General features: G+C 45.0%; 1 protein-coding gene across 6 annotated transcripts in view; it reads left to right on the forward strand.

Annotated features, from left to right (window-relative positions):
* Positions 1 to 26,009, forward strand: part of PCDH9 (protocadherin 9) — a 950,858-nt gene extending 924,849 nt beyond the window's left edge. For 4 of the 6 annotated variants that reach the window (XM_077344010.1, XM_077344012.1, XM_077344011.1 and 1 more), the window contains one exon: positions 22,732 to 26,009. In XM_077344010.1, coding sequence (XP_077200125.1) covers positions 22,732 to 23,102 — 371 coding nt within the window. In that variant the 3' untranslated portion in view covers positions 23,103 to 26,009. The remainder of the gene's footprint in view (positions 1 to 22,731) is intronic. The other 2 variants (XM_077344015.1, XM_077344017.1) reach the window with 1 other exon arrangement.
* The last annotated feature ends 203 nt before the right edge of the window (positions 26,010 to 26,212 follow it).

Genomic DNA, 26,212 nt, shown 5'->3' on the forward strand with positions numbered 1-26,212 from the left:
CCTTCAACCAAGTGGCTGGTCATATGGCTGCCTCCGTTATGTGACGGGCTTTTGGTAACCCCAACTCTGTGGCCTCTGCCTCTCTACGTGCTGAATTGGGTTGCCACACACTGAATCTCACGCGTGGATCATTTCCATAAAATATTGGCTTCGGTTATTCATTCTCCACCAAATAGCCTTGTTGCATTGGTATTTGCCAACCTGCACTTTTCGAATTGGTCCCAATTCATACCTTCTAAAATCAAATCCCAACCATTGATCTGGTCTCCCTGGCCGATTCTGGTAGTGATTACATATTTCAGATGACTCAAAGAAGAATTTGGGACATTGGATGCCAGTCAGTTTATGCTGGCCTGGGTGGGACATGGACGTGTGCCCCACACTCCCGTGGTCCCCCTTATTCTCCAAATTCTATGGCCCACTCTTTTTAAAAATAATCCCATCCTATTGCAGAGCTTTTATGTTAGCTAGATTTAACATATTTCTTTTGGCCATGGTCATGAACAGATATAGGGGCATTCCTTGCAATGAAAGAGTTTGCAGTTGCTACCATAATGAATGAGTTTCATGCCAGGGCAACTAAAGAACACCTGGAGCCAAGGTGGGAAGGTGACAAAATCCACTCTGCAAGGTTGTTTAGGCTAAGTGTCAAGAACCTATTCTTGAGTTTCCACACTCTTGCCACGTAGCTTGGTATAGTAAGTAGTTTTGGCCTCTGATCTGGGAGAGCCGGGTATGATTCCCCACTCTGCCTCCTCAGGCAGCCCGCTGGGTGACCTTGGGCTACTCATAGTCATGCTAGATCTGTTCTTACAGAACAGTTCTATTAGAGCTCTCTCAGATCCTTTACCTCCCAGGGTGACTGTTGTAGGGAGAGGAGAGGAAAGCAATTGTCAGCCACCGTGAGACACCTTCGGGTAGTGAAAAGTGGAGTATAAAAACCAACTCTTTCCCCTGTGCCTCCATGTGTATTGGGATGGGACACACGGGTATTGTGTATCCAGAGCTTTCGTATACTGGCATCTGGAGTCTCTCCTTAAATGAGAAAAATGGGATTTATTCTTGTTGTGTTTGACATCAAAAGGAAGACTTTCTTACCCATGAAAGGCCGGGGCATAGTTCTTGACATGCACCACGTTTTAAACTATAAACTCCCACTGTTACGGCAAGCAAACGCAGAGGTTGCTTTTAATTCTGGAAATAGAAACTGAAAGAATAATAAAAATGAAAACAATATAGAAATCCCTCAAAGAGCATGACATAAGTTTCCAGGTACAAATGTCATGACTGGCTCAGATCCATAACAATAGGAGTTTCTAGATGTAACTATATTTAACTCTATAATAGTCACTTCAGAGTAATGTCCAAAAGATTATCTTATCACATTCATCACTGATTATCCTTGACTGATTTGAAATCGCTCAGCGGCTGTGGAAATTGAAGTTTAATCCATTAATTTGCCCAGTGAATGGCTAATCATCAGTTTAAATATGGCAATTACATTCTTCATAACGGCAGTTTGATACTAGTCTGTCTCTTAAAGCTGAGTTTGTTGACGTAAAACCAAGGGTGATCAAAGAGGACTTGAACATGGGGCTCAAATAAACTCTTAACGATATCCCCCCCACTCGGGGTCACACAACCACAGCAAAATGTATCAGCAGGGTCTCAGAAAAGGTCAGCGATGTACAACCAAACATTTGCCCTATTCTCCATAGTGCTGAATTGAGGAACTGCTGCGGAAATTAGGCCTGGAAAAAAAAAAACTCGGTGTTCCCTGCAATTCCAAACTTCTTCTAATTTTTTTCTTTCCTGGTCAATTATCTGGCTGCAAACCTGAAATAACTGGTTCAATCTTCCCAAGACTGACTGCAAAACATGCCCCAGGATCTCTGCAGCATTATTATACCGATATCTCTGTTTCTTAGCTCTGTGTTCTCAAACTGTTATAGTCTCTACCTGCAGTCACATGTTACAGTGAATCTCTATTTTTTTAGAAACAGCCAATGCATGTTCACCATAAGATGAAACCAGGGACATGTACTTAGGTAAATGTAACATGAGAATCACTCAATACATTTAGGAGACTCTTCCTCATTCTCATTTTTGTTGCTTCCGTGTCCTTATTGCTTTATCATTGTTGTTTTCCTTTCCAACAGTGTTTTGTGCACTCTAGTGGTCAGTTTTCTTTTACATCATCTTATGTCTGGGGAAGGCACTGGCAAACCACCCTGTGTTGAGTCTGCCATGAAAACGCTAGAGGGCGTCACCCCAAGGGTCAGACATGACCTGGTGCTTGCACAGGGGATACCTTTACCTTTATGTCTGTTTACATCTGTTGGGAGATAGGCCACGCATACATATTGCGACTGACATAATATTGAGTTGACCACTAAAGGCAGCAAAATTTGTTTGGAGCAGGGGGGAATGAAGCAATAAGGACGTACAAGCTATGAAATTGAGAATGTAGAAGAGCCCATAAAGAAAAATTGGTCTTATTACTGAGAGTGTCTAAGCACCAAGTCACGAATCTGAAAATTTGATAATGAACCTATCAACCTTTCAAGTTGCGAAACTCTTGGAGATTTGGGTATGGAGCATGAGGGGGACTCCTGGAAATTTGGGGATGTAGCCTCAGTGGGGTACAATGCCATAGAGTACACCAGTGAGGTTTCTGTTGATTACTCCGAACAAATCTGTGGAAAATCTCTTTATTGAATGAATAGCAAACTGTTAATCACAGAAACTTTGCTTGGACTAAAGATTTTAATTAAACTCTTCCTTTATCTGCCCTTTGCCCCAACTCCTCCTTGCGCCAAATGGTTTGGGTACAAATTGCCTGTGTGAAGGCACCTGCTGGGCTATAGGGTCCTAGGAAGGATGACAGTTCCTAGGTGTAATACAGAGGGGAGACAGGAATCTTGAGGTCTGGAGCTAGCAACTTTTGGCTTATTAACAACTCACACCAGTTCCATGGAATGTTGCAAGATCATGTTTCTCTGAAAGTTTCCGTATATGTGTTGGGAGCACTTAACAATGTTTTCGTGTTTTATGGAAATACTCATGTTTACCCCCCCCCCCCCCATCCCAAGATCCCCAGTGCTGTTACATTGTGTGGAACAAAAAGCTGCTAAGGTTGTTTTTTGGGCCACAAGTGTGTTGTGTTGTTAGTAAGTGGCTGTTTTTGGGGAACATTGTTTGCTAATGTGCAGATGACAATGTTAAAAAGGGGGGAGAAGGTAGTGCCATTTCGGTGTGCATTCTGCTTTCAAAAGTACAACCGGGGAAGATTTTTCACCCCAGATGGTTGTAGTTCGGGGGGGGGGGGGGTGTTTGTCTGTTTGTTTGTTTTAGAAGTGAAATTATCCAGACCATATTTGTTCCAAAGTAAATGGATTATAAGCTCAGCTTGATCCAGGGAAGGATTCCACCCCCAGAATGAAATATGAGGGGCATCCTTTTCAGTTGTGCTGAACAGTACTGGTGCCATGAAGCCAAATGTTGCAGTGCTGTTCAATTCTGAAGGCTTCATCAGGAGAAATTTCAATGCAAAATCAGTGCTCTATAATTTTGATGTGATTCTGGCTGCTGTATCTACTCTATGTCCTACATGTTCAGGGACCTCTTTGTATACACACACCTGGGCTGGTTCTGCACTTAATTTTTTTCATGGTAAATCTTGCAGAATTCTGGTCGATTTGAACCCATATCTACAGCCTTCCCTTTTCCCAATTTTAAACATGTCACCCTCCTGCATTTGTATTGTCCCAATTTTCAGTCTTCATCCCGCTTGATTTTGGGGGGGGGGGGGAGGGGAACAAGTGAAGCTCCAGCCGGCATTAAAGGAGCACAAGGCTGGAGAGTGCTTAATTCCCTTCCTTTTGACTCACTAAGAAATAGCCAGAGCAAGCTGGGGGAGGGGCAAGTGAAGCACAAAGCTGTGGAGGGGGGGAGGGAGGGAGGCAGCAGCCTCACAGAGAACAAGGAGATGAAAGTAAATCCAAGAGGCAAATCTCTGTGGAGAGAAGTGTGGGCTTTAAAAGAGATCCCAAAATGAGGGCAAAAATAAGTTTTGTGAGGGGATGGCAATCAGGAACCAGGCAGTCTTTGAACTGATGCCCTGACCAGTCAGCAACAGGCTGCTTTGCTACGTCTGCGTTGGAGGAGCCAGGGAGGAAGTTAATCCGGCAAAACACAGAACATCTACACTTAATACTGGGGGCTCTCGGAGCGCATTCCTCAAATATAGCGAGCTATATCCGCTTTGGGATGTCACGGGTGAAAGGTAGGGTCAGGGCAGATCAATCATAGCTGTTGCAGAGGGAAAATTTAAAGTGCTAAATATAAAAATCACAGTGCAGATTCTACCCTGATCTACACCTGCCATTTTTTTCTTTATTAGTATGTATATCATGGATAATTTGGCCATGCACAATATCTGTAAATTATATGCCACCGCATGTTCTGATCAAAGTTTGAATCCAGTGACACAGGACCAACAAAGCTTCATTCTGGGTATAAGCTTTCATATATAAGAACAGTATATATAAGCAGTATATAAGAACCAACTCTTCTTCTTCATATATATAAACAGATTTTTAAATATGAAAAATACATTAAAAAGATACTGCCATATATTATTATATAGTAAAGGCATCCCCTGTGCAAGCACCGAGTCAAGTCTGACCCTTGGGGTGATGCCCTCTAGCGTTTTCTTGGCAGACTCAATACAGGGTGATTTTGCCATTTCCTTCCCCAGTCATTACCATTTTACCCCCCAGCGAGCAAGCTGGGTACTCCTTTTACCGACCTCGGGAGGATGGAAGGCTGAGTCAACCTCAAGCCGGCTGCTGGGATCGAACTCTCAGCCTCATGGTCAGAGCTTCAGACAGCATGTCGGCTGCCTTACCACCCTGCGCCACAAGAGGCCCTTTATTATATAATACAAACCTACTATTTAGAAAATAAATGTTCATAAATCTTACAGCTAACAATACATATATTAGAATCATAGAATCATAGAGTCTGAAGGAGCTCAATGCAGGATCTTATACATCATCATAAGGCAGCTTTTCAAACTCTTGGTGTAATGGTCTCTTTATGTTTGGGTAGATTTGTGATAGGCTGGGAATGGTAACTGAACCTCATAAGTGATTTCTTGTTTACAGTAAAGTTTTAAAACAAAGAGTATGGGCAATAAGCTGATAAGGAGAGGGCTGCTTCCTCACACACACAAACACACAACTTTCCCTGTTCATACCCCACTGCCAGAAAACACATATAGAAATGCGTTTTGGCTGCCCAATCCCAAAATCACAGTGCACGATGAGGAGAACCTTTTATTTTTACATAGGACACTTAGCTTTGGGGTACCGCAGCAACGCTGACCATGCAATTAAAAAAAAAAATCTTGATCCAGAAAAGGAGAGGGGAGGGTGGGCAGAACATTACTGAGACTGTCGCATGTCTCTCCTCTACATTTGGTGATCCAAGGAAGTCAGCATGGATTTGTCTCCAACAGGTCCTGCCAGACCAACCTAGTTTCCTTTTTTGACCAAGTAACAGGTTTGCTGGATCGGGGAAATTTGGTTGATGTCATTTACTTGGATTTTAGTAAAGCTTTTGACAAGGTTCCCCATGATGTTCTGATGGATAAATTGAAGGACTGCAATCTGGATTTTCAGATAGTTAGGTGGATAGGGAATTGGTTAGAGAACCGCACTCAAAGAGTTGTTGTCAATGGTGTTTCATCAGACTGGAGAGAGGTGAGTAGTGGGGTACCTCAGGGCTCGGTGCTCGGCCCGGTACTTTTTAACATATTTATTAACGATCTAGATGAGGGGGTGGAGGGACTACTCATCAAGTTTGCAGATGACACCAAATTGGGAGGACTGGCAAATACTCCGGAAAATAGAGACAGAGTTCAATGAGATCTGAACACAATGGAAAAATGGGCAAATGAGAACAAGATGCAATTTAATAAAGATAAGTGTAAAGTTCTGCATCTGGGTCATAAAAATGAAAAACACGCCTACTGGATGGGGGATACGCTTCTAGGTAACACTGTGTGTGAACGAGACCTTGGGGTACTTGTGGATTGTAAACTAAACATGAGCAGGCAGTGTGATGCAGCGGTAAAAAAGGCAAATGCCATTTTGGGCTGTATCAACAGGGGCACCACATCAAAATCACAAGATGTCATAGTCCCATTGTATACGGCACTGGTCAGACCACACCTGGAGTACTGTGTGCAGTTCTGGACGCCTCACTTCAAGAAGGACGTAGATAAAATTGAAAGGGTACAGAGGAGAGCGACGAAGATGATCTGGGGCAAAGGACCAAGCCCTATGAAGATAGGTTGAGGGACTTGGGAATGTTCAGCCTGGAGAAAAGGAGGTTGAGAGGGGACATGATAGCCCTCTTTAAGTATTTGAAAGTTTGTCACTTGGAGGAGGGCAGGATGCTGTTTCTGCTGGCTGCAGAGGAGAGGACACGCAGTAATGGGTTTAAACTTCAAGTACAACGATATAGGCTAGATATCAGGAAAAAGTTTTTCACAGTCAGAGTAGTTCAGCAGTGGAATAGGCTGCCTAAGGAGGTGGTGAGCTCCCCCTCACTGGCAGTCTTCAAGCAAAGGTTGGATACACACTTTTCTTGGATGCTTTAGGATGCTTAGGGCTGATCCTGCGTTGAGCAGGGGGTTGGACTAGATGGCCTGTATGGCCCCTTCCAACTCTATGATTCTATGATTCTACACAGTCTTGCCCCTGGTTGCTCCTTGATTGGAAGCATGACAAGGACCTATTATGCACAGTGGCCACTACACCAGGCGGTGGCCGTTCCTTTGCAGTGGGGCAGGATGCCCTGCCATTCCCCATGTATGCATGGAGGCAGGGCTCCCCGGCATACGTCGCCGCCCCAGTGTAGTGCGCACACACGTGCTGTGCACTGGGGCTGGGAAGCCCGGAATGCTGCCCAGCCGTGGCAGTATAGCTGAGTGGGGAGGGGCTGCCCCCCCTGCCAGCTCCGTGGAGCTCACAGGGGCATGCAGTGTCCCTACAGGGACACCATAGGTCAGGGCCAGGCGGACCGAAAGGCCCGGTGCTTTCAATTATGCAGTGTTGGCCCGCCCCAGCCCCTGCTGGTGCCCGTGGTATCCCAGGGACCATGAAAGTTCCCACGTTCCAATAATGTGGGCTTTCCGTGGCCCTGGGCTGGCCCATGCCTGAGCTAGCAGCAGGGGCATGCATAATCGGGGATTTTCCCCGATGCCCTGCCACCACCAGCACGGGCATTCTGGCCCATGCATAATGAGTCAAGAAGTGGCAAATCATGATTTTGCCATTTCCCTCATCCCAGAGCAAATCTGGGGAAAACTCACACCAGCCACTTGAGACCTCCGTGTTGCTGCTGTGTTAGTGCTGTGGAAGCAGCACTAAAACCCACAAGCAATGAGAGGCTGTCCTGGAGGCAAATTCCTCATGTGGAATCAGTCCATGTATCTATACTGTCTGTCATGACTACTGTGACTCCATTTTGTCTGCCTTTTTTTTTAATGCTTAACTCTGTAGTGACTGGGATGAGTTCAGTTAGGATTCAGAAGGTAGGATGCAGGGTTGGCATCTTTGCGAGGGTACCATAGCAAAGGACTCGTCAGCCTGGTGGACACTCCAAACCAAATGAAAGAAGTTGACGAACAACTGTCTTCTCCAAGTCTTTTAATTGATCCAAATGCAGACCAGTAGACAAAGTTTTCATTTTTCAGAACTTTGTCAGTGATTCCTTCATAATAGTATATAAACCAAGTATTAAAATTGTAACAGTGACACAACGTTTTGAAACATAAAACAATAAGTTCCCCAGTTCTACTTACAAAGATTCAAAGGGTTCTCACTCAAAAATTTTTATGTGGTTAAAACAGTAACCTACTAAGCAAAATATACAAAAGCTATACTAAAATAATACTCAGAATATACTTTAAGTTCCTTTGGGAAGAGCAAGTAGTAAACCTACTTGATGCCTGGGTTTGGGTTTTTTCTGTGTCCTTGGAGTTCAGACAAAGGTGTTGTGTGTTGGATATAATTTTGTTTTGGGGAAGTGTGAGAAGAAACGGGATGGGTGTCATCTGGAGTTTTTGTGCATGAATGTGGAGTCAGGGGAGGAATTGTGTTTGGAGATATAGGGGTGTTTGTACAGCCATACTTTAGTCTCAGCAAGAGGTTGGAGATGTCCTGCTTTGCTTCTCCTCGAATGAAGAGGTTTTCTTCACCAAAAACTGCTTGTTGGGAATATCGATTGGAACCTCACTAAAAGATCTGATGTTGTTTTTGTGAATAAATAATATAAATGATATTTTAGTTGAACTTGAACATATTTCTAAATCTGTGGCCAAAGCTGCTTCATTTTTGTGTGTGTGTGTGAGTTTGATGATGACATGTTATGGACTGCTGTGATAAGCATACTTAAACTTTATGGGCCTTCTTGCCTTATAAACTTGCTTAATGGGGGTATATTTGTCACCTTCATTCTCAATGGGCATAGCTGAAGGTGCTCATCCCAATGTATATAGCGAATGCATTTCTGTCCGTTCGGGAGAGGGTGATTCATGCTTGCTGGCTGCTTCCAACTTGCTCCAAACCCCCTGTGCTCTGTATTTACTGAGCACCCTGGCTGAATTTTTAAAAAAAAAACAAACCCAGGAAGGATGAGAAATAAAGACTGGCAGAGCACATCAAAGGAATTCTTAAGTTACAATATTTCATGGTTGGGAAAATAGAGAGTTCAACCCGAAGACCCATGGCTCTTTGCACATTAACAGCTGGGAGGGCTGCAATCTGAAGATAAGAAGTGTCCATCGAAGCAGCAATATAGAGTTGTGACTTTTTGGGGTGGGGGAGGAAAAGATACCTGGTCATTGAAAAGTTGTGCTAGCGCACCATTGTCAAGTGCCTTTTAAAAGGTGTGTGTAGCCCCGTTCCAGCCAGTTGCAACTATTCATAACCATAAAGTCGCTCAGGCGCACACCTGATTTGCAGAATTGGAGCTCCCGATAACCTCGGTGGAGCCAGTGCTGCTTTGACATTGATGGAATGTCGTCTCTTCAGCAGGGCTGGATTTCCAGCTTACTTTGAAACGCCATAAAATAGAAAAGAGCTGACCATATCCGATGTCTCCATAAAGCATTTGGAGCGCAGTTCTGCCTAGAAGCAGGCAATGGTTTGGGGAAAGTGTCACGAGCTGTGTGATAGAGGCATCATCGCAGTCCTTTGTGCGTACGCACATTTCTTCTGGTCCTACTGACAGTGAGGGCTGTTTGGTAGACGGAACAGGCTGCCTCGGAGGGATGGAGACTCCCTTGGAAGTTCTTTGGAGGAGATTGAATGAGCACCTGTCAGGAGTGTGTGCATTTTAGGCCCCTGAGAAGGTGGGGGAGCTGGACAGGATGGTCCTTTTTGGTCTCTTGCAGCTCGGTGTGACTCTGATACTGTAGTGGTGTGTCGTCAGTGTGAATATGGCTTGCTTTCACATTCAGGCTCAAATCCACACGATTAGGTGTTCTGCAGTAGCAGAAAGCCTCCCATGCTGAGCCCTACTGCTTCAGGATGCATGTTGCCAATGTTGCTATGGCACTTCCAGGGTGTTTTAACATAGAGTTTCCAGTGATTCCTAGAGCTATGCTTGGTTATTTCACTGTTTCCCTCAGAAGTGACGTAGTGACACTGGCAAGATCACCAGTGTTGTGTGTCCTGAACCCCTTGTCCCCGCCCCCAAACTTCCCACCCCACAAGAGATACCCTGTGGGGTGGGTGAGCCTGAGAGAGCCTTGATATTACTGCTCAGTCAGAACAACTCTAACAGTGCTGTGAGGAGCCCAAGGTCACCCAGCTGGCTGCATGTGGGGGAGTGGGGAATCAAACCCTTTGCTCAGTCCCAATTATCTCATAGCTCTCTCAGCCTCACCAACCTCACAGGGTGTCTACTGTGGGGAAAGGGAAAGGGATAGGAAAGGGAAGGTGTTTGTAAGCCGCTTTGAGACTCCTGGAAGACAAAAGCGGCATATAAAACCCAACTCCTCCTGCTCCCCCTCCTCCTTCTCTCCCCAAAACAGACACCCTGTAAAATAGTGATAGCAATACATATATTTGTATATAGCCATAGGCCTTTACAAAATAGACCCTGTAAAATAGGCAAAACTGAGAGAGCTCTGAGAGAACTGGGGGTAGCCCATGGTCACCCAGCAGGCCTCATGTGTCTCAAAGTGGCTTACAACTGCATTTCTGTTTCTCCCCCAACAGCCGATAAACTGTGAGGTAGGTGTGGCTGAGAGAGCTCTCTGAGAATGGAGACTGGCTTAAGGTCACACAGTTGGCTGCATGTGGAGGAGTGGAGAATCAGATTACAGCAGGCTTTCTCAAACAGGGTTTTGTGAAATCCTGGGTTTTCATGGTCTTGGAAGGGTATTTATCAGGTGATCTGGCCATATATGTTCTGGCCGGCCTCCCTCAAAATGGCCGATGATAGGCCTGGTCGGGGTGGGAAGGGGTAGGTGTGTCCACAGCTCTGCTTCCCAATCATATTCTGCACGATTGCACCACTTCTGGGGTTTCCTGAAGCCTGAGGAATGTTTCAGGGGCTTCTCAATGGTAAAAAAAGTTGAGACAGGCTGGGCTGGATGCTGCCGCTCCAGTTTGCAGGAAGAAGGAACAGGTGAGCCTGTCTCCATCGCCATAACAGCTGTCTGGCAGGTAGCATGGCTGGCAGCCCAGCAAGGCCTGTCCAGTGCGGCCTGCTTCAGGCCCATTTTTACTTCCCAGTACCCTCCTGCAGGCAGTCACCTGGAGGGGACAGGGTGGGGGTATGGGTGTGCGGAGTCCCTCCCCCCATTAGGTTTCTGAGTGTGAGTTTAACGGCACACCTGTGGCCTGGCAGGGCCTGGGTGAATCATGCCATTGGGATGCAGTCAGGGTTCTGCGGGCCCAAATCACCCTTCATTCTGGACTCTTCTGCATTTTATCAACGACCGAAGATTATCTGCAAACTTAATAAATGTCAGTTCCTTTTTTTATCTCTCGAGCAGCAGGCAAAAGCATTGCTACTAAATAACGGGAAAAGATGTGTTAATAAAATGAATATTAATCCAGCACTGTGGGTGCTCAGCTTTTATTAGCAAATATGTCTAATGGAGAGGGTTCGTGTCAATCCCTTGCATAATTCTTTTTATAAATTATTTGGAAAAAGATTGGGGGAACGCAGTGCAAATGCTAATTTGGGAAGAAAAAAGAGGCAGAATTAGTTGGGACGATGCTCTCCCCAGCAGCAGTTTAAAAGATGGATGTGGTCCGCACCATGAAATAAGAAGGTGCGGAATCATAAAGATGTGCTGCTATCTGTTCTTTTTGAGCTACAAAGTCTGTAGCTAAATAACCATATCCTCCCGGGGAGAAAATCTGCCGCTCTGCCTGTCCATGTGTTGAGATTGGACCGATTCCATCTCCAAATGTTGACTTTTCGTCTGTGACCGAAGGAATAAAAATCTGTGGGAGGGCTGTGTAAAAACGTAATCCCCGCTTATTTGCGAACAAAAAGGGGTTTTGTTGAATCCTGCTTGCTTGCCGCCTCTGGCACTTTTTCCCAAGGTGACCTGCCCGCATCTAGAATGTGACACTGGTGCTGAGTCCACAAAGGAAACTAAATTTAAAAAATTTATCTTGGAGAGAGATTTGAGGTGGGAAATGGGGAGATATTCAGGTGGGATTCTCCCTCCCCCTTGCTTTGCATGCAATGTCTTTATTTCCTGGAGTAGCACAATGGACCGTATTAATAACAACAACGGAACTCTAAGGGGGGGAAAGAAAGGCAACTCTGAAAAAGGTGATATGTTTAGACCAAGGGTGGCCAAATTGTAGCTCTCCAGAGGTCCATGGACTATAATTCCCATGAGTCACTAGATAGTCTGTATGGCCCCTTCCAACTCTATGATTCTATGATTCTATAACCGCTCCATCAAGATGCAGGTGTGGAGCCAATGAAAAGGATGAAAAGTCCCTCCCCTCACTATTTCCAATAATGAAAGATCCATCTCCCCCTTCACATTGGTCCCTTGCAGGAATGAGCAACCAAGTGCTTTAAGCTGAGTTCCCCTGATGCCTGTCCGATTGTGAGTCCAGTCATGCACCTGAGGCCCTCCATGCGTCAGGCTTATTGTATAGAATCATAGAATCATAGAGTGATTGTCAGGGGCCATACAGGCCATCTAGTCCAACCCCCTGCTCAACGCAGGATTAGCCCTAAGCATCCAAGAAAAGTGTGTATCCAACCTTTGCTTGAAGACTGCCAGTGAGGGAGAGCTCACCACCTCCTTAGGCAGCCTATTCCACTGCTGAACTACTCTGACTGTGAAAAACTTTTTCCTGATATCTAGCCTATATCGTTGTACTTGAAGTTTAAACCCATTACTGCGTGTCCTCTCCTCTGCAGCCAATGGGAACAGCATCCTGCCCTCCTCCAAGTGTCAACCTTTCAAATACTTAAAGAGGGCTATCATGTCCCCTCTCAACCTCCTTTTCTCCAGGCTGAACATTCCCAAGTCCCTCAACCTATCTTCATAGGGCTTGGTCCCTTGGCCCCAGATCATCTTCGTCGCTCTCCTCTGTACCCTTTCAATTTTATCTACGTCCTTCTTCAAGTGAGGCCTCCAGAACTGCAAACAGTACTCCAGGTGTGGTCTGACCAGTGCCGTATAAAATGGGACTATGACATCTTGTGATTTTGATGTGATGCCCCTGCTGATACAGCCCAAAATGGCATTTGCCTTTTTTACCATCACACTGCCTGCTCATGTTTAGTTTACAATCCACAAGTACCCCAAGGTGGTTAAGAGCCGTAGCCTCTAATCTGGAGAACCAGATTTGATTCCCCACTCCTCCTTCACATAAGTAAGGTGAGTATAAGCCACTTTGTGACACCATTAGGCTGTGACAAGCAGAGTATACAACCCAAACCATCTTGCAGGTCTTCCTCAGAGGTCTGATATTTTAAATACACTTTTGTTATATAATAATGGGGACTATAAGGTGGTAAAACTTAAAGGAAGAGGCTCCCACACTTATAAAGTGCGTCCAAATCTATCTTTCTTGGATCCCCCTCTTAAAATATCCATCCCCCCAAATTCCACCCATTCTGTGGCCCTCTCTCAGCCTTCTCATGTGCCTCTCAGAATGGAATGACAAAAGGGAAGCATGTCAATGCCTTGAAATGGCCTCGTCAAAGCCCAGACCTCAATCCAACTGAGAACCTGTGGCATAACGTGAAGAATACTGCATGCTATCCATCTAATTTGAGGGAGTTGGAGCAGTTTTGCCTTGGGGAATGGTAGAGGCATACCCCAAGAGACTTGGAGCTGTGGTTGCAGCAAGCTTTCTCAACCAGGGATTTCTGAAACCCGGGGGGGGGGGGTGACAGTCCTGGAAGGGTTTCCTGAATGGTCATATTGACCTGCCTTCCTCCCCAAATGGCCAATGATGGGCCTGGAGGGAGTGGGAAGGGGAGGGGCCCGTGGGGGCCTGTACACAGCTTTGCTTCCCAACCGTATTCTGCACGATCATGCCACTTCTGGTGCTTCTGAACTGTACAAACATTGAGAAAAGCAGCTATAAAGTATTGACTTTGGGAGATGAATACTGATACTAGGGTTGTGTGTGGCGGCACCGAATCAGCTGTTCCAGCGAGTTACACACCGGCGCCCGCGCCTCCCCTCCTCCCCCGCAGCGCGGCACTGGCTGATTCGGACACCGCCACAACCCTAACCGATACACAGCCATGATTTCTCTTTCTCTTGTCTTGAGTACTGTTTGTGTCACAATAATTTTTTTTATTATTCTGCACATTCAAAGTATGTTGTGGGAATCAAATGGTGTTAACCGTCCCATACCCCGTTGTAATGTGACACAACAGGACAAACACTGAGGGGGGTGAATGCTTTGCACATGGTGTCTCTTGGAAGCCGCTGCAGATTCCGGCTCCTGCCTTTCACCGACTGGTTTTGGAGGCAGCATGACCGCACGGCTTCCTGACAGCTATTAGCGGAATAAAAACATGACAACGAAAGGCATTTAAAAAAAATAGAGATATAAATATTTACAAAGGCAGTTTTAAGGAGATCTTGCTTATTTACCACTGTGTTTGCCTTCAAAATATTTAAATTCGGAGACAGATGGCTGGTTCGTTTTTATCAGCTCTCGTGTCATTATATATTCAAGCAGCCAAGACTGATAACCAGATTTCTCCCGGATTATTTGGTGAACAAATATTTTGGGATTGGGGGAGGGGGTAATAGGAAAGAGAATAAGTGAAATCCTTCAGCCTGATACAGAGATTCCCAGTGACATTTTTACGAACAGAAGGGAAACAAATTAATGCAATTATGGAATTAAAGCAGCGGGAGCAGCTTTTAAAGTGGCGTCTTTGTAAGTGGTGATGAAACAGCTTCAGAAAATTGGGAGAAATCTATTGTTTTGGTAATGGGGGAAGGAGTCGATAATTGCCTTTATGCTTTCTTCCTGTGCAGTTAAACAACAACAAAAATGTATGGGTGCTACAGATGACTCTGTCCCATTCATGATCAACATTTCTCACTTGGTGTCAATCAAAACGGAGAGATTTGACAGAGGAATCCTGTGTAGAGTTACTCCAGTCTAAATCCATTGAAATGAATGAGCTGAAACTGGAGTATCATCACATGGGGTTGCAGTATTTGTACAGAAATGTGAAATGCAGTCTCGCTAGAAATTCACAGTTTAATTTTGACTCTAACTAATTTGAATCGGTATCTCTTTAATCCACATCCTGCCCACATATCTTCCTGCACTCTGCACCTATCTCCTTTCTTGGATGTTTTCCTCCAAATTGTAGAGTTGAACTCTGCATGCTAATAAGAAAAATCTGATTGCCAGTATTCCCCCATTTTTGAGCTGCTGATTGGTTTCTGCTCATTGGTTGGTGTGAGACAGGAGCAGCCCCTTTCTTATCTGGTGCTGCCATTTCATCAATGGCTTCATTTTGTCTATACTTGTGTGCTGTAAAAGTATTTTTCCTGTTTTACCAGCCGCCTGAATGAATGTGATAAGCACTTGTATCAGAAAGAGTTAGAAGAAGAAGAGCTGGTTCTTATATGCCGCTTTTCTCTACCCAAACGAGTCTCAAAGCGGCTTACTGTAGCAGTAGCAGACTGATTTCACTTTTTAAAAGATATCTGACATGGAGATTATTTTCCTATGTGTAGGGGGAAATGCTTCTTTCAGTTTATTTTGCAGATGTTTTGTAGTAGCTAAATGCCCAGAAAACAGCAATATGGGAAGGAAAAGGGTGTTTTTATGCTTTTCACTGCCCAAAGAAGTCTCAAAGCAGTTTATACTCCTCTTCCCTTTCCTCTCCCCACAAGAGACACCCTTTGAGGTGGGTGAGGCTGAGAGAGCCCTGATATTACTGCTCAATCAGAACAGTTTTATCAGTGCCGTGGCGAGCCCAAGGTCACCCAGCTGGCTACATGTGGGGGAGTGGAGAATCGAACCGGCATGCCAGATTAGAAGTCCGCGCTCCTAACCACTAAAGCCAGCTGTAAATGTACATGTGGCTGCCCTCAGCTGCCATCCCTTCTTCCAGTCTGCTGCATGTGTTGTGAATAGGGTCCACAGGCAGTAAACTTCAACACAGCTGAGATAGCTCGGTAAAGTACTTGCCTTGAGACCCCAATTTTATGAGTTCAAGGCTGGCTGTAGATCTTCATTTTCCACCCCATGCAGGAGTTTTTATTTTTCAAAAGTAAAGAAAAGGTCAAATTTTAAAATTGTGCGTTTTTAAGACATGAGCTTTTGAAAAGCAAAAAATAACAAGTCCTTAGAAACCGCACTGCTTAAAAACCAGTGGGGGATATTTTAACATTCCAGGACATTCAGTTACTGTCCTGAGAGTTGCAGTTCTGTTACAAAGGGATTTCAAGGGATCATTAGAAAGAGAGACTGCTGAATTGCAACTGATAGCAAAAATCAAGCCAATGCATCCCCCTGGACTGAATCAAAACCTCGGTTTCCTGTCTTGTTAGCAGCACTGGTTTATCCACACCTGCTACCCCTCCACATATCACACCTGATCCAATCATGCCTGTTATTATTTTTCACCTGCTATTGTCTTTTGTCATCTGAAATAATGCCATTCTCCAAAACATCAGGACAGATGGACTCACAGACTAGCTTTATCTGAAGATGTGAGCAGTGACTCGTGAAAGCTCATCCTCTGTCACAAATTTAATTAGTCATTATGGTACTGCTGGTCTCTTGCTCTTTTTCTATTATTTTATTTAGTTAGGGAAACAGAAGAAATGTTTGCAGCAAACCCCAGCATAAAACAAGTAAATCAATTAACATTTAACTGGCCAAGTCAAATAAAGCTAAATCACAGCTTATGCTGCCCCAATCTTAACAGTCACAAAAAAGCACCCAAACAACAGCAGAGAGAACAAAATGAAAGCAAGGCGTATCCAGCATGGCCAAGGAGGAGTGCAGGACGTAAGATCCGTAAAATACTCAAGTCTGGGATGAAGCTCAATCCAAGACATTCCTGGCACTGAACTGACAATCATGGGGTGGCCAGAGAGTGTTCTAAATGTTCTGCAGTGTGAAGGAAGGAGGGATATTATGCATCACAGTTCCAAGTTCTGGAATTACTGTAGTATAAAGTCACTCTTTGCTAGCTGGACCAATGAAGGACTGGACAAATTTGTCCACAATCTGCTCTGCCATGAGCTAAAAAGGTGTGATCAGAAAGTAGTCTGTAATTTCCTGATTTTTTTTCTCCAGACAGGAATGTGCCACAATTTCATCCTCGTAGGACTGCCAACTCCTACTTGAGAGCAACCTAGAGACTTTGGGATGGAGTCTGAGTAGGGCAGGGTTTGGGGAGGGGGACCTTCCAAAGTGGACTTCTTTCTCCATAGAAACTGATCTCCATCATCTTGGGAGTCCTTAAGGACGTTTGCAGGCACATATCCTCTGGTTGCACTTGAAATTGTACCTCAACAAGAAAGTGGGGAATGGAGACGCAACTCTGTTTGAAGTGAGCTATTCTAGTTGTATCCCTGAGAAGACATGTGGATAATGCATTTCATTGCCCCGGGTAAGTCTTTGAATGAGGCTTCTGACAAACAATTCCAAAGTCCCATCAGAACATAACTGACTTTATCAGGCAGGAAAGTTCGCGTAAGCCCTGCTCCAAAATTAAGTGCCTTAGATCTTGGCGGCAGTTCCCCAGGAGAGCAAAGTAGATGAGAAATAAATCTCTTGGAGATTAATTTGACATGGCTTAAGGGGCCACACACATATTTTCCTTCTGACTATATAAAAAAAACAGTTTATTATGCGTTTATAGCCCAAACTAAAATAGATGTCAGCTGTCTTTGAACTTAAGTTGGGTTTATTTAGCTGCCCGGTCATTTCCTGAAATGTGTCAGTCCTTGGTGAATAATATTTTTTTTGCCCCTCCCTGCCTCCTTCCGTCTTCATCCTTTGCTGGAAGATTTAATCCCTGTCAAAGCATTCCCCTTTGGGTCAGCAAGCCAGGATTGCATTATTGGGTGGGTGGAAAAATGAGGAAAACCTAATTAAAAGCCAATTGCCGTTGTCAGCAGAAAATAAAATAATCAGCATTTAACCTATAGATTAACCTTTAGAAATGTTAACAATATGCTGGGAATACTCCTTCTTTCCCCCTTCACTGTTTTCCCCTTCTGTAAAATATCTAGATCTCTTTGACCAAAATAGTGACGAATCTAGACAGGCAAAGGCTAGCTTGTTTCCTGCACAAAACTTAGATTTCAAACTAAGGATTTGCTGTCTTTGAATCTGTGAAGGAATTAGTACCGAATTCATGTATAATTGTTCTTTATTTAGTGACTAGGGACAAAGCCCGTTGTATCCAGGAATACAACGGGCGCTAGAGCTTGGTGGTGGGAAGAGGAAGGGGAGGAGTTGTCCAGTCTGTAAGGGCATGGGGTTGAATGTGTGTGTTGTGTGGGAGGTTGTGGTGGCATGGTGGCAAATGAGGGCATGAATGCGGAGAGGCTGAGGCAAGTCACAATAGTTTGGCCTCAACTCTGGCTCTGCATTGTGAGGAAGTAATACACCTACCTACCATACATGGCTAAGGTGACATTTAAAGGTAAAGGTATCCCCTGTGCAAGCACCGAGTCATGTCTGACCCTTGGGGTGATGCCCTCTAGTGTTTTCTTGGCAAACTCAATACGGGGTGGTTTGCCAGTGCCTTCCCCAGTCATTACCGTTTTACCCCCCAGCAGCAAGCTGGGTACTCATTTTACCAACCTCGGAAGGATGGAAGGCTGAGTCAACCTTGAGGCAGCTGCTGGGATTGAACTCCCAGCCTCATGGGCAGAGCTTCAGACTGCATGTCTGCTGCCTTACCACTCTGCGCCACAAGAGGCCACATGGAGGGGCAAAAAAAAGTGACATTTACTAAGGCTCATTTACATGTTAGAAAGTTCCCATGTCCACCACAAGCCCTTTGGGGTCACATTCATGTTGGAAATAGAGATGACCCACGTCCCACGTCATCTCCAGGTGATAGAGATCAGTCCTCCTAGAGAAAATGGCTGCTTGAGAGGGTTTTACTCCACTGAAGTCCCGAATCCCACTGACCCTCCCAAAGTCTCCATGGACTTCCCAGCCCAGAGACAGCAGCACCAGTGGGGAGATTTGTGCATCTCAGATGCATAAAGGCCTGATTGTATTCCACACAAAAAGAGTTGCAGCAGGAGTAGTCAACCTGTGGCCCTCCAGATGTCCATGGACTACAATTCCCAGGAGCCCCTGCCAGCGTTCACTGGCAGGGGCTCATGAGAATTGTAGTCCATGGACATCTGGAGGGCCACAGTTTGACTACCCCTGGGTTACAGTGTCCTCACCCATGCTGTTTTTACATCTGGAAATGCCGCAGTTTGATCCTCTGGGAAGCCATTGGGTATTACATAAATCAGACTGCCAACTCTGGCTTGTGTAATTCTTGGAGATTTGGGGGTTGAGTCTGGGGAGGGCAGGATTTGGGGGAAGGAAGGGACCTAAGCAGGTATAATACTGTAGAGTTTACCCTCCAAAATGGCTGTTGCCTCCAGGGGAACTGATCTTTGTAAGATGGAGATCAGGGTAATTCTGGGTGCACTTTAGTCCCCATCTGGCAATTGGCAGTCTAGATTTGGCAGTTCTGGGTTGGGAAATCCCTGGAGATTTTGGAGGTGGAGCCAAGAGTGGGTGAGATTTGGGCATCCCTTCTCTGCTCTTGATTTTCCTCCAAGTTGCGCTGCGCTTTAACACTCCTTTGACTGCAGCCTTTCTGATGATTGGTTAACACAACTCTTTCCTTTCTATACCGTTCTTGCCACTTGATGTCTAATCGAGGTGGGGGGGGGACCCCGATGGCCAACTTTGTTCCTCTTTTAGAGGGAGTGAGGAGGGCTGCATCCCAGTAACGGCTGTGCCGCTATTTCGGCGGTGAAAAATGCCACAGCGATGAAAAAGGTAAACCCAGTGCTGGGGATCATTAGGGAAGGGGCTGAGAATGACACTTCCAGGACCGCCATGCTCCTGCATGGTGCACCCTTATTTGGAATACCCTAATAAAATCAGGGTCCAGGAGCACCTTTAAGACCAACAAAGATTTATTCAAGGTGTGAGCTTTGGAGTGCAAGCACTCTTCATCAGACTTCTCAGTCTTCCACTCGAAAGCTCACGCCCTGAATCAATCTTTGTTGGTCTTAAAGGTGCTCCTGGACTCTGATTTTATTGTGCTCCTTCAGACCAACACGGCGACCCATTTGAATCTATCCTTTTGGAATACCATGTACCATTTGGGTGGCCATATCTCAAAAACAGCATTTCCGAGCTGGGAACTGTATCAAGGAGGGCAACCAAGATGATTAAAGGTTTGTAGCACCTCCCTGACGAGGAAAGGCAGAAGGCAGAGACATTTTTTTCCTCCCTCTCCCAGAATACTAGAACTTGAGGATATCTGATGAAGCAATGGGCAGCCGGTTCGGGATGGACAAAAGGAAAGACTACTTTACGCGAAGAGCAATGTGGATTCACTGCCAGAGGATGTAGTGAATAAGCTGCTTCGTGGAGTTAAATCTGTCAGTGGCTATGAGCTATGGCAACTGAGGCACCAGTCCTGTTAATCAGGAGGCAATGTTAGGGCCTAGTGGCCTATATGTCCTATTCTTGGCCCTCCAGAGGAACTGCTTGGCCACTGTGTGATTCAGGATGCTGGACTAGATGGATTACTGGAGTCTGATCCAGCAGGACTCCTCGGATGTTCTTACGAAGGCCTCAGCCCCCATGCCGTATTGTTGGCCACTGTGTGATTCAGGATGCTGGATTAGAAGGATTATCGGTCTGATCCAGCAGGGCTCTTCTCATGTTCTTATGAGATTTGCAGTCTTAAATAGTGCTATCATTAAGAATGTCATGAACAAGTTTATTGATAGCCTCGGAGGGGGGGGAATACAGAGCTCAGTCCCCGGTGATGACTCCGTCCCCCTTTCTTCCAAGGCCTTGGTTCTCAGCTGCCTCCATGCTAATCAGGTCAGTTGCCGCTTCGCTCCATTGAGAAATATGCAAGCGTGGGATTTGAATCGGCAGTGATATGTGTCAGCAAGCAGGCTCATTACAAGGATTTGCTAGCTGGCTAACATTTCCACCTTGAGTTCATGAAAATGTAAGAGGGATTTTATACTATGTCCTCTCGTGGGAGACTGTGGCATGGATCTCTGCTGTGCGTTTTTTTAGCTGCAAGAAAAAAGATTTAAATACCCTTTTCCCCTTAACTAACGTGATTCCCCGGACTGACAGCTAATATTTGATTAACAGCCATATATATCTGGATCAGTTATTTCTGCAGCCCTTGTCAAAGAGAGGAGGACAGCTATTACACGGGGTGCGGGGTGGGGTTCATTGCACCCAAGAACCCAGCCCGATGTCTATATTTCCTTCTGCACAGAGCCATACTCTACATTGGATCTGGGTACCGCTTGTGCACATCATGCAGCCTGAGCCTATGCAGAATTGTACAGGCTGTCTGCACATAGGCAGTCTGTCTGTCAGATGCTATCTGGAGGTTGAAAGCAATATCATGTGTCCAGAGGTTGTCCACGGATATCTCTCTGGCATAGGGCTTAAGTCTGCAATGACAGCAGAGGGGAGGGTGGGTGAGTAAGTAGGTGGATGGATGGATGGACAGACGGACAGACAGACAGATGGATGATGGGTGTGTGTGTGGGCAGGTGGGTAGATGAATAAAGGGATGGATGGCTATTCTATAATTTTATCTTTCATACCACTGTCATCACTAAGTATCAAATTAAGCCATCTCTTAACAGCTCAGGAGAGAGGGGAAATGAAGTCGTGCTCCTAAGTTTTCTTTTTCAAAGAAAATGATCTTCCTTTGAATGCTCAAATATTAGCTGCCCATCCAGGGATATTTGATGTCTGTATTTGATCACAGCTTCCTGTTGGTACTTTTCCTGGGCAGAGCCAGAGACTGTCCATGCCTCTGATTGTGTGTGTGTGTGTGTGTGTGTAACAGTGTGGCTCCCATACCCTATATTTTAGAGGGAACAAATGTTTACTGTGGCACCGTGAAGGCTCACTCACGGTGCCCTTTCAAATGAAGAGTCTACCAAGATTTAATATGCAATCAGTTCTATGCAAGACTCCCTTTGAAGTCTGGCTGGGCCACCGGGTTATGGGCTCAAGATCACATAACATCCATCTGGAAGGAGCTGCATTGGTTATCAATATGCTTTTAAGCCCATTTGAAAGTGCTGGTATTGACCATAAAATCTCAAAAGGCTGGGGCCTCTGGCACAAAAACAGAAGTGTCTCCTCCCGCATTTTCTTCCCATCTTTGGAACAGGTTCTTCATTGAGAAAATCTATTTGGTAGCTATTCAAAGCTTGGGTTTTCTCAATCTTAACCAGGTGTATAATACTGAGTGTCTAATTTGAAAGCTTCCACTCGCCTATCTCTAGAGTTGCCTGCTCTGGGTTCAGAAATACTTGGATGTTGGGAGTTTTGGACTTGGTTTGGTCCCGAGTACCTCCAGAGAAAGAGAGCTCCAGTGTAACAGAACATGTGGAAGTATTGAGTTATTAGTTAACTTTGTGGTTGAGTCATAGATCCAGACTCTCAATGCTTTTAGGTTTAAAAAAGAAATAATCTTTCCTGGAAAGATTATTTACAGAAAGGTTATTTACAGCCTCTTTACTGAAGCTGAGTACAAAAGCTAAAAAGATAGTTGCAAAGAAAACACACTGCAAGCCAAATTACTTGCTGATTGCAAGTCCAACAGTGTGGAGGGGTGGAGCTTGGAGAGGGCAGGGATTGGGGAGAGGAGGGGCCTGAGTGGAGAGTAATCCTATGGGGCACACCCTCCAAATTTGCCATGTTCTCCAAGGAAATGGGTTTTTTGTAATCTGGAGATCAATTCTAATTCTGGGAGATCGTCAGGCCCCACAGAGGTTGCCAGCCCTTTTTGTCCAATGTTTGGAAACTCATATTTAGGAGAGCTTTTATGGTTAACAGCTGAGATGAGTTTGAAGGTTTTCTTGCAGTCTAATTCTCTTCCTCTCTCTCTTCCCTCATACCTGCCACCCCTGCTTCTACCTCAATGCAGATGGACCTCTTGGCCCTCGAGGATTAGCCGAAGCGACAGAGATGTGCACTCAAGAATGCCTGGTCCTGGGCCATTCAGACAACTGTTGGATGCCTCCCACTTTGGGTTCCTACCAGCAGCCAAAGTCTCCCCTCTCCACCTTTGCACCTCCCAAGGAATGGGTTAAGAAAGACAAACTGGTGAACGGACATACGTTGACCAGAACCTGGAAGGAAGATACCAACAGAAACCAGTTCAGCGATCGAAAGCAGTTTGGCTCGGGGGAAGGCCATTTCAACCAGAGCCACATGACTGACATTCCCTTGGCGAACATGAAGGCCTATAAGCAAGGCTCGGCAGCCATGGAGAGTCCAAAGGAGAATCAGCTATAAGGAATGGCTTCTTTGGAACAGTGACTTTAGCCTAGTTAGACTTGCTAATACTCTGTCTGTGTGTGTGTGTGTGTATGTGTGTGTGTGTGTCAGAGCTTTATGTACTGAGTAGACCTCTAGAACTATGCGTCACATAGCAGAGATATGCATAACTTTGTGGTTGCTCCACGGAACAGCAACGCAAAAGAGCATTTCTCCTAGTTGTGTGCTTTTGTTAAACAGACATAATCAAACTCTTACAGAGAATCTCTCCAATGTGCAAATACCTTAATTTTTTTTCCCCACTCGGGTTTCTGGGGAGGGGCAAGGGACTTTGTTTGGGGTTTACTTTTTCTTTTGGTTTTTGACCCTGGACTGCTGCTGCGAACAGTTGAAGATATATTTGGAGAGTAAGAGAGAGAAAAAGGTGGATTGCAACTGTCTTTTTTGTTTTGTTTTGTTTTTTAAAGCATATCCAATTAGAACAAAACAAAAAATGTGTTATTGTTGCCATTGATCTTGTGCTGGGACTGCTATACTTGACTTCCTTACCGAAACAAAGCAACTAAAATTACAAACATTATACCTACTGTGCTATTAACTCTGTTAGTGGACACTCGTTAAGTCAATCAGTGTTCAAGTACTTGTAAATAGGATCAATTATTATTACTAACTTTTGTGTACTTATAACGTTCACCTAAAAAAAAAATGATTGTAGCATAATTCTGTGTTTCACAGTTGCTTTCCCCCTCCCCTTTCTTTCTTTCAGTTTGATTCTTGTTGCTTTGGGGTTTCCCACCCCCCCTTTCTTTTCGTGATGGTGTTTCTGTGTTGGTTGTCTGTCTGACACACAAATGTTCCCAAGAACTCAAAACACTTGTGTTAAAAAAGAAAACAAAAATGAAGGGGAAAGGGAGAAAAAAATATTTTATTTTGCTATTGTTCTTGTAAATTTAAAACTATAAACCGGTTCTTTAAAAAAAAAAAACAGACTTGAAGCAAGAGCACTGAAATTTTAGCTGCTTTTATTTTATCCTATTATTGAATCTGCAAAGTAGATGAGTGGGGAAGTGGGTGCCCCTTAGGGTTCCCAACACTGCTTAAGCAAATTCTGGGAGATTTGGGGAGGGACGCTGCCTGGGGAAGGTCTAGTTTGGAGAGGATGTGATATCACTTCTGGAGGACACTCTTTGAATTTACCTAAATTTTATAGTAAAGTGGGGATTCCCAACCAGGGGACCCTGGCCCCCCTGGGCCCTGGGCCATTTCTCCTCCTGCCTAAATTGACTCAGCCACCGGCTAAGGAAGCAGCCACTCCAGTGGCTTCCCTCCCCACTTCTGAGCATGAGTGAGCCCTCTCATGGTTTCTGCACCTGAGAGGGGGCGGAGCCCGAATACCTACTCCCGCCTTCAACTGCCTCCTGTCTCCGCCCCCCAGTCCTTCTTGAGCCTGCCTGTTAAAATGGGTGGTGATGTCACTTCTGTGGCCAGTTGACATCACTTCTGGGGTTCCTTGAAATTCCTTTGGGAGCTCCGCCATGGTAAAAAGGTAGAGTCCTAGAGTGTCACTATGGAGGTCTTTTATTTTCTTTTGCTCCTCGGTCTCTTAGAGGTGGGACAGGAAATTCTTCAGCAGAGCCAGCCAGTTGGGGAGCCTAGCACCAGCAGTGATAACAGCTAAATGTTTTACTAAGAAATTTTAAGTGGTTAGCTGCAATCACACTGAATAGTAATAATACTCCAAAACTGCAGTAAGTGGAGGATAATTTGCCAAGGACACGATCTGCTAGAAAGCTCTCCTATCATCAAATGGAATAAATGACTCGGTTCAAGTGCCCATTCAGTTCGAGGGGCTTACACAGGAGACCTTCCCAGTGCATGGCCCCCATGCCAATAATGAATGATTGCTCTTTTTTTTCCCCCACAATTGGGCCAAGTGTGTGTCTATACCTAAGACAGTTTGTATTGCTCAAATGGCAGCGGTTGTGTTGATCCTCATCTGCATCGATGTTGTAGTAACACAAGTGTTTTTAGATCATAGCCACAAAATATTTAATGTGTTGTGCCTTCATGATGTAACCAAGCATTCTCCTGGTAGGCTAGTTGGGGGGGAAATAAAAAACAAAAAAAGGGGGGTTAAATCTCTAATCTTGCTGTTTAACTGTTTGTTACCCTAGTTGGTCAATACCTGGCAGGTACCAAACCAGCAAAGTGACCCGTCATGTTAAATAAGATCTCAGTTGCACGTCTACGAAATCCTAACCTGACCATCCTTAGGTAGTTTTTATTTTCTTCAGGCATGACAGACGATTTAAACATAGCATGCAACATAGCAGGAAAACATAAGTCCTTAACGGGGGGGAAAAAGGTAAAGTTATCTTAGGCCACAGTTAAACATCCGCTGAAAGAAATACACGAAACAAAATAGCTAATAGGGTGGTGCATGGCGGCATCCAAATTGGCCATTCCAGGCCAACGCAGACAGCGTTGGTGTGTAACTCGGCACACATATGCAGGTGCATTTGCACCTGCATGTGTGCCCCGAGTTATGCACAGGTGCCGGCACCTCCCCCCGCCGCAGCACAGCGCTGGCTGCATCGGCCTGGAACAGCCGATTTAGAGGCCGCCACACACAAGCCTATTGATGATTAATTTGTTCTTACCACAAAAAAAAAACGGAAATAAAACTAACTGAAGTTATTTTGTATATAGCAGTTCACATTTTCTTTCCTCCACGGTATATGAGCATTTATTAAAAAGAAAAATGGGATAGGGATGCATTGCTTATTGCAGTACTTTTGTCAGTTTGTGAGGGTTGTTTGATGACTTTGACTGAATAAATATCTAAACAGTTATCCTTGTTACTGCTTTGCCAGCTCAACGTTATTTACAGTTATTCGGCTCTTGCAATAAATGTTCTGAATTCCTGATTGTCTCCTGGGAGTTCTTGGCCTGAGGCCTTAAAGTCGTTCCTCACTAAGCCAAAGGAACCCTCATTGTGCTATATCTGGGGGGGGGGGGGAGGTAGCTCATTTTAACACCTGTTGTAATCTAGGGGCCATTTTGCATGAGGGAATTTCAGCGAAATCCTTACCAGATGCTGACACTTTAAAATCATGGTTTTAGATGAT

Source organism: Paroedura picta, chromosome 6, assembly GCF_049243985.1.
Source record: "Paroedura picta isolate Pp20150507F chromosome 6, Ppicta_v3.0, whole genome shotgun sequence".
Classification (NCBI taxonomy): Eukaryota; Metazoa; Chordata; class Lepidosauria; order Squamata; family Gekkonidae; genus Paroedura; species Paroedura picta.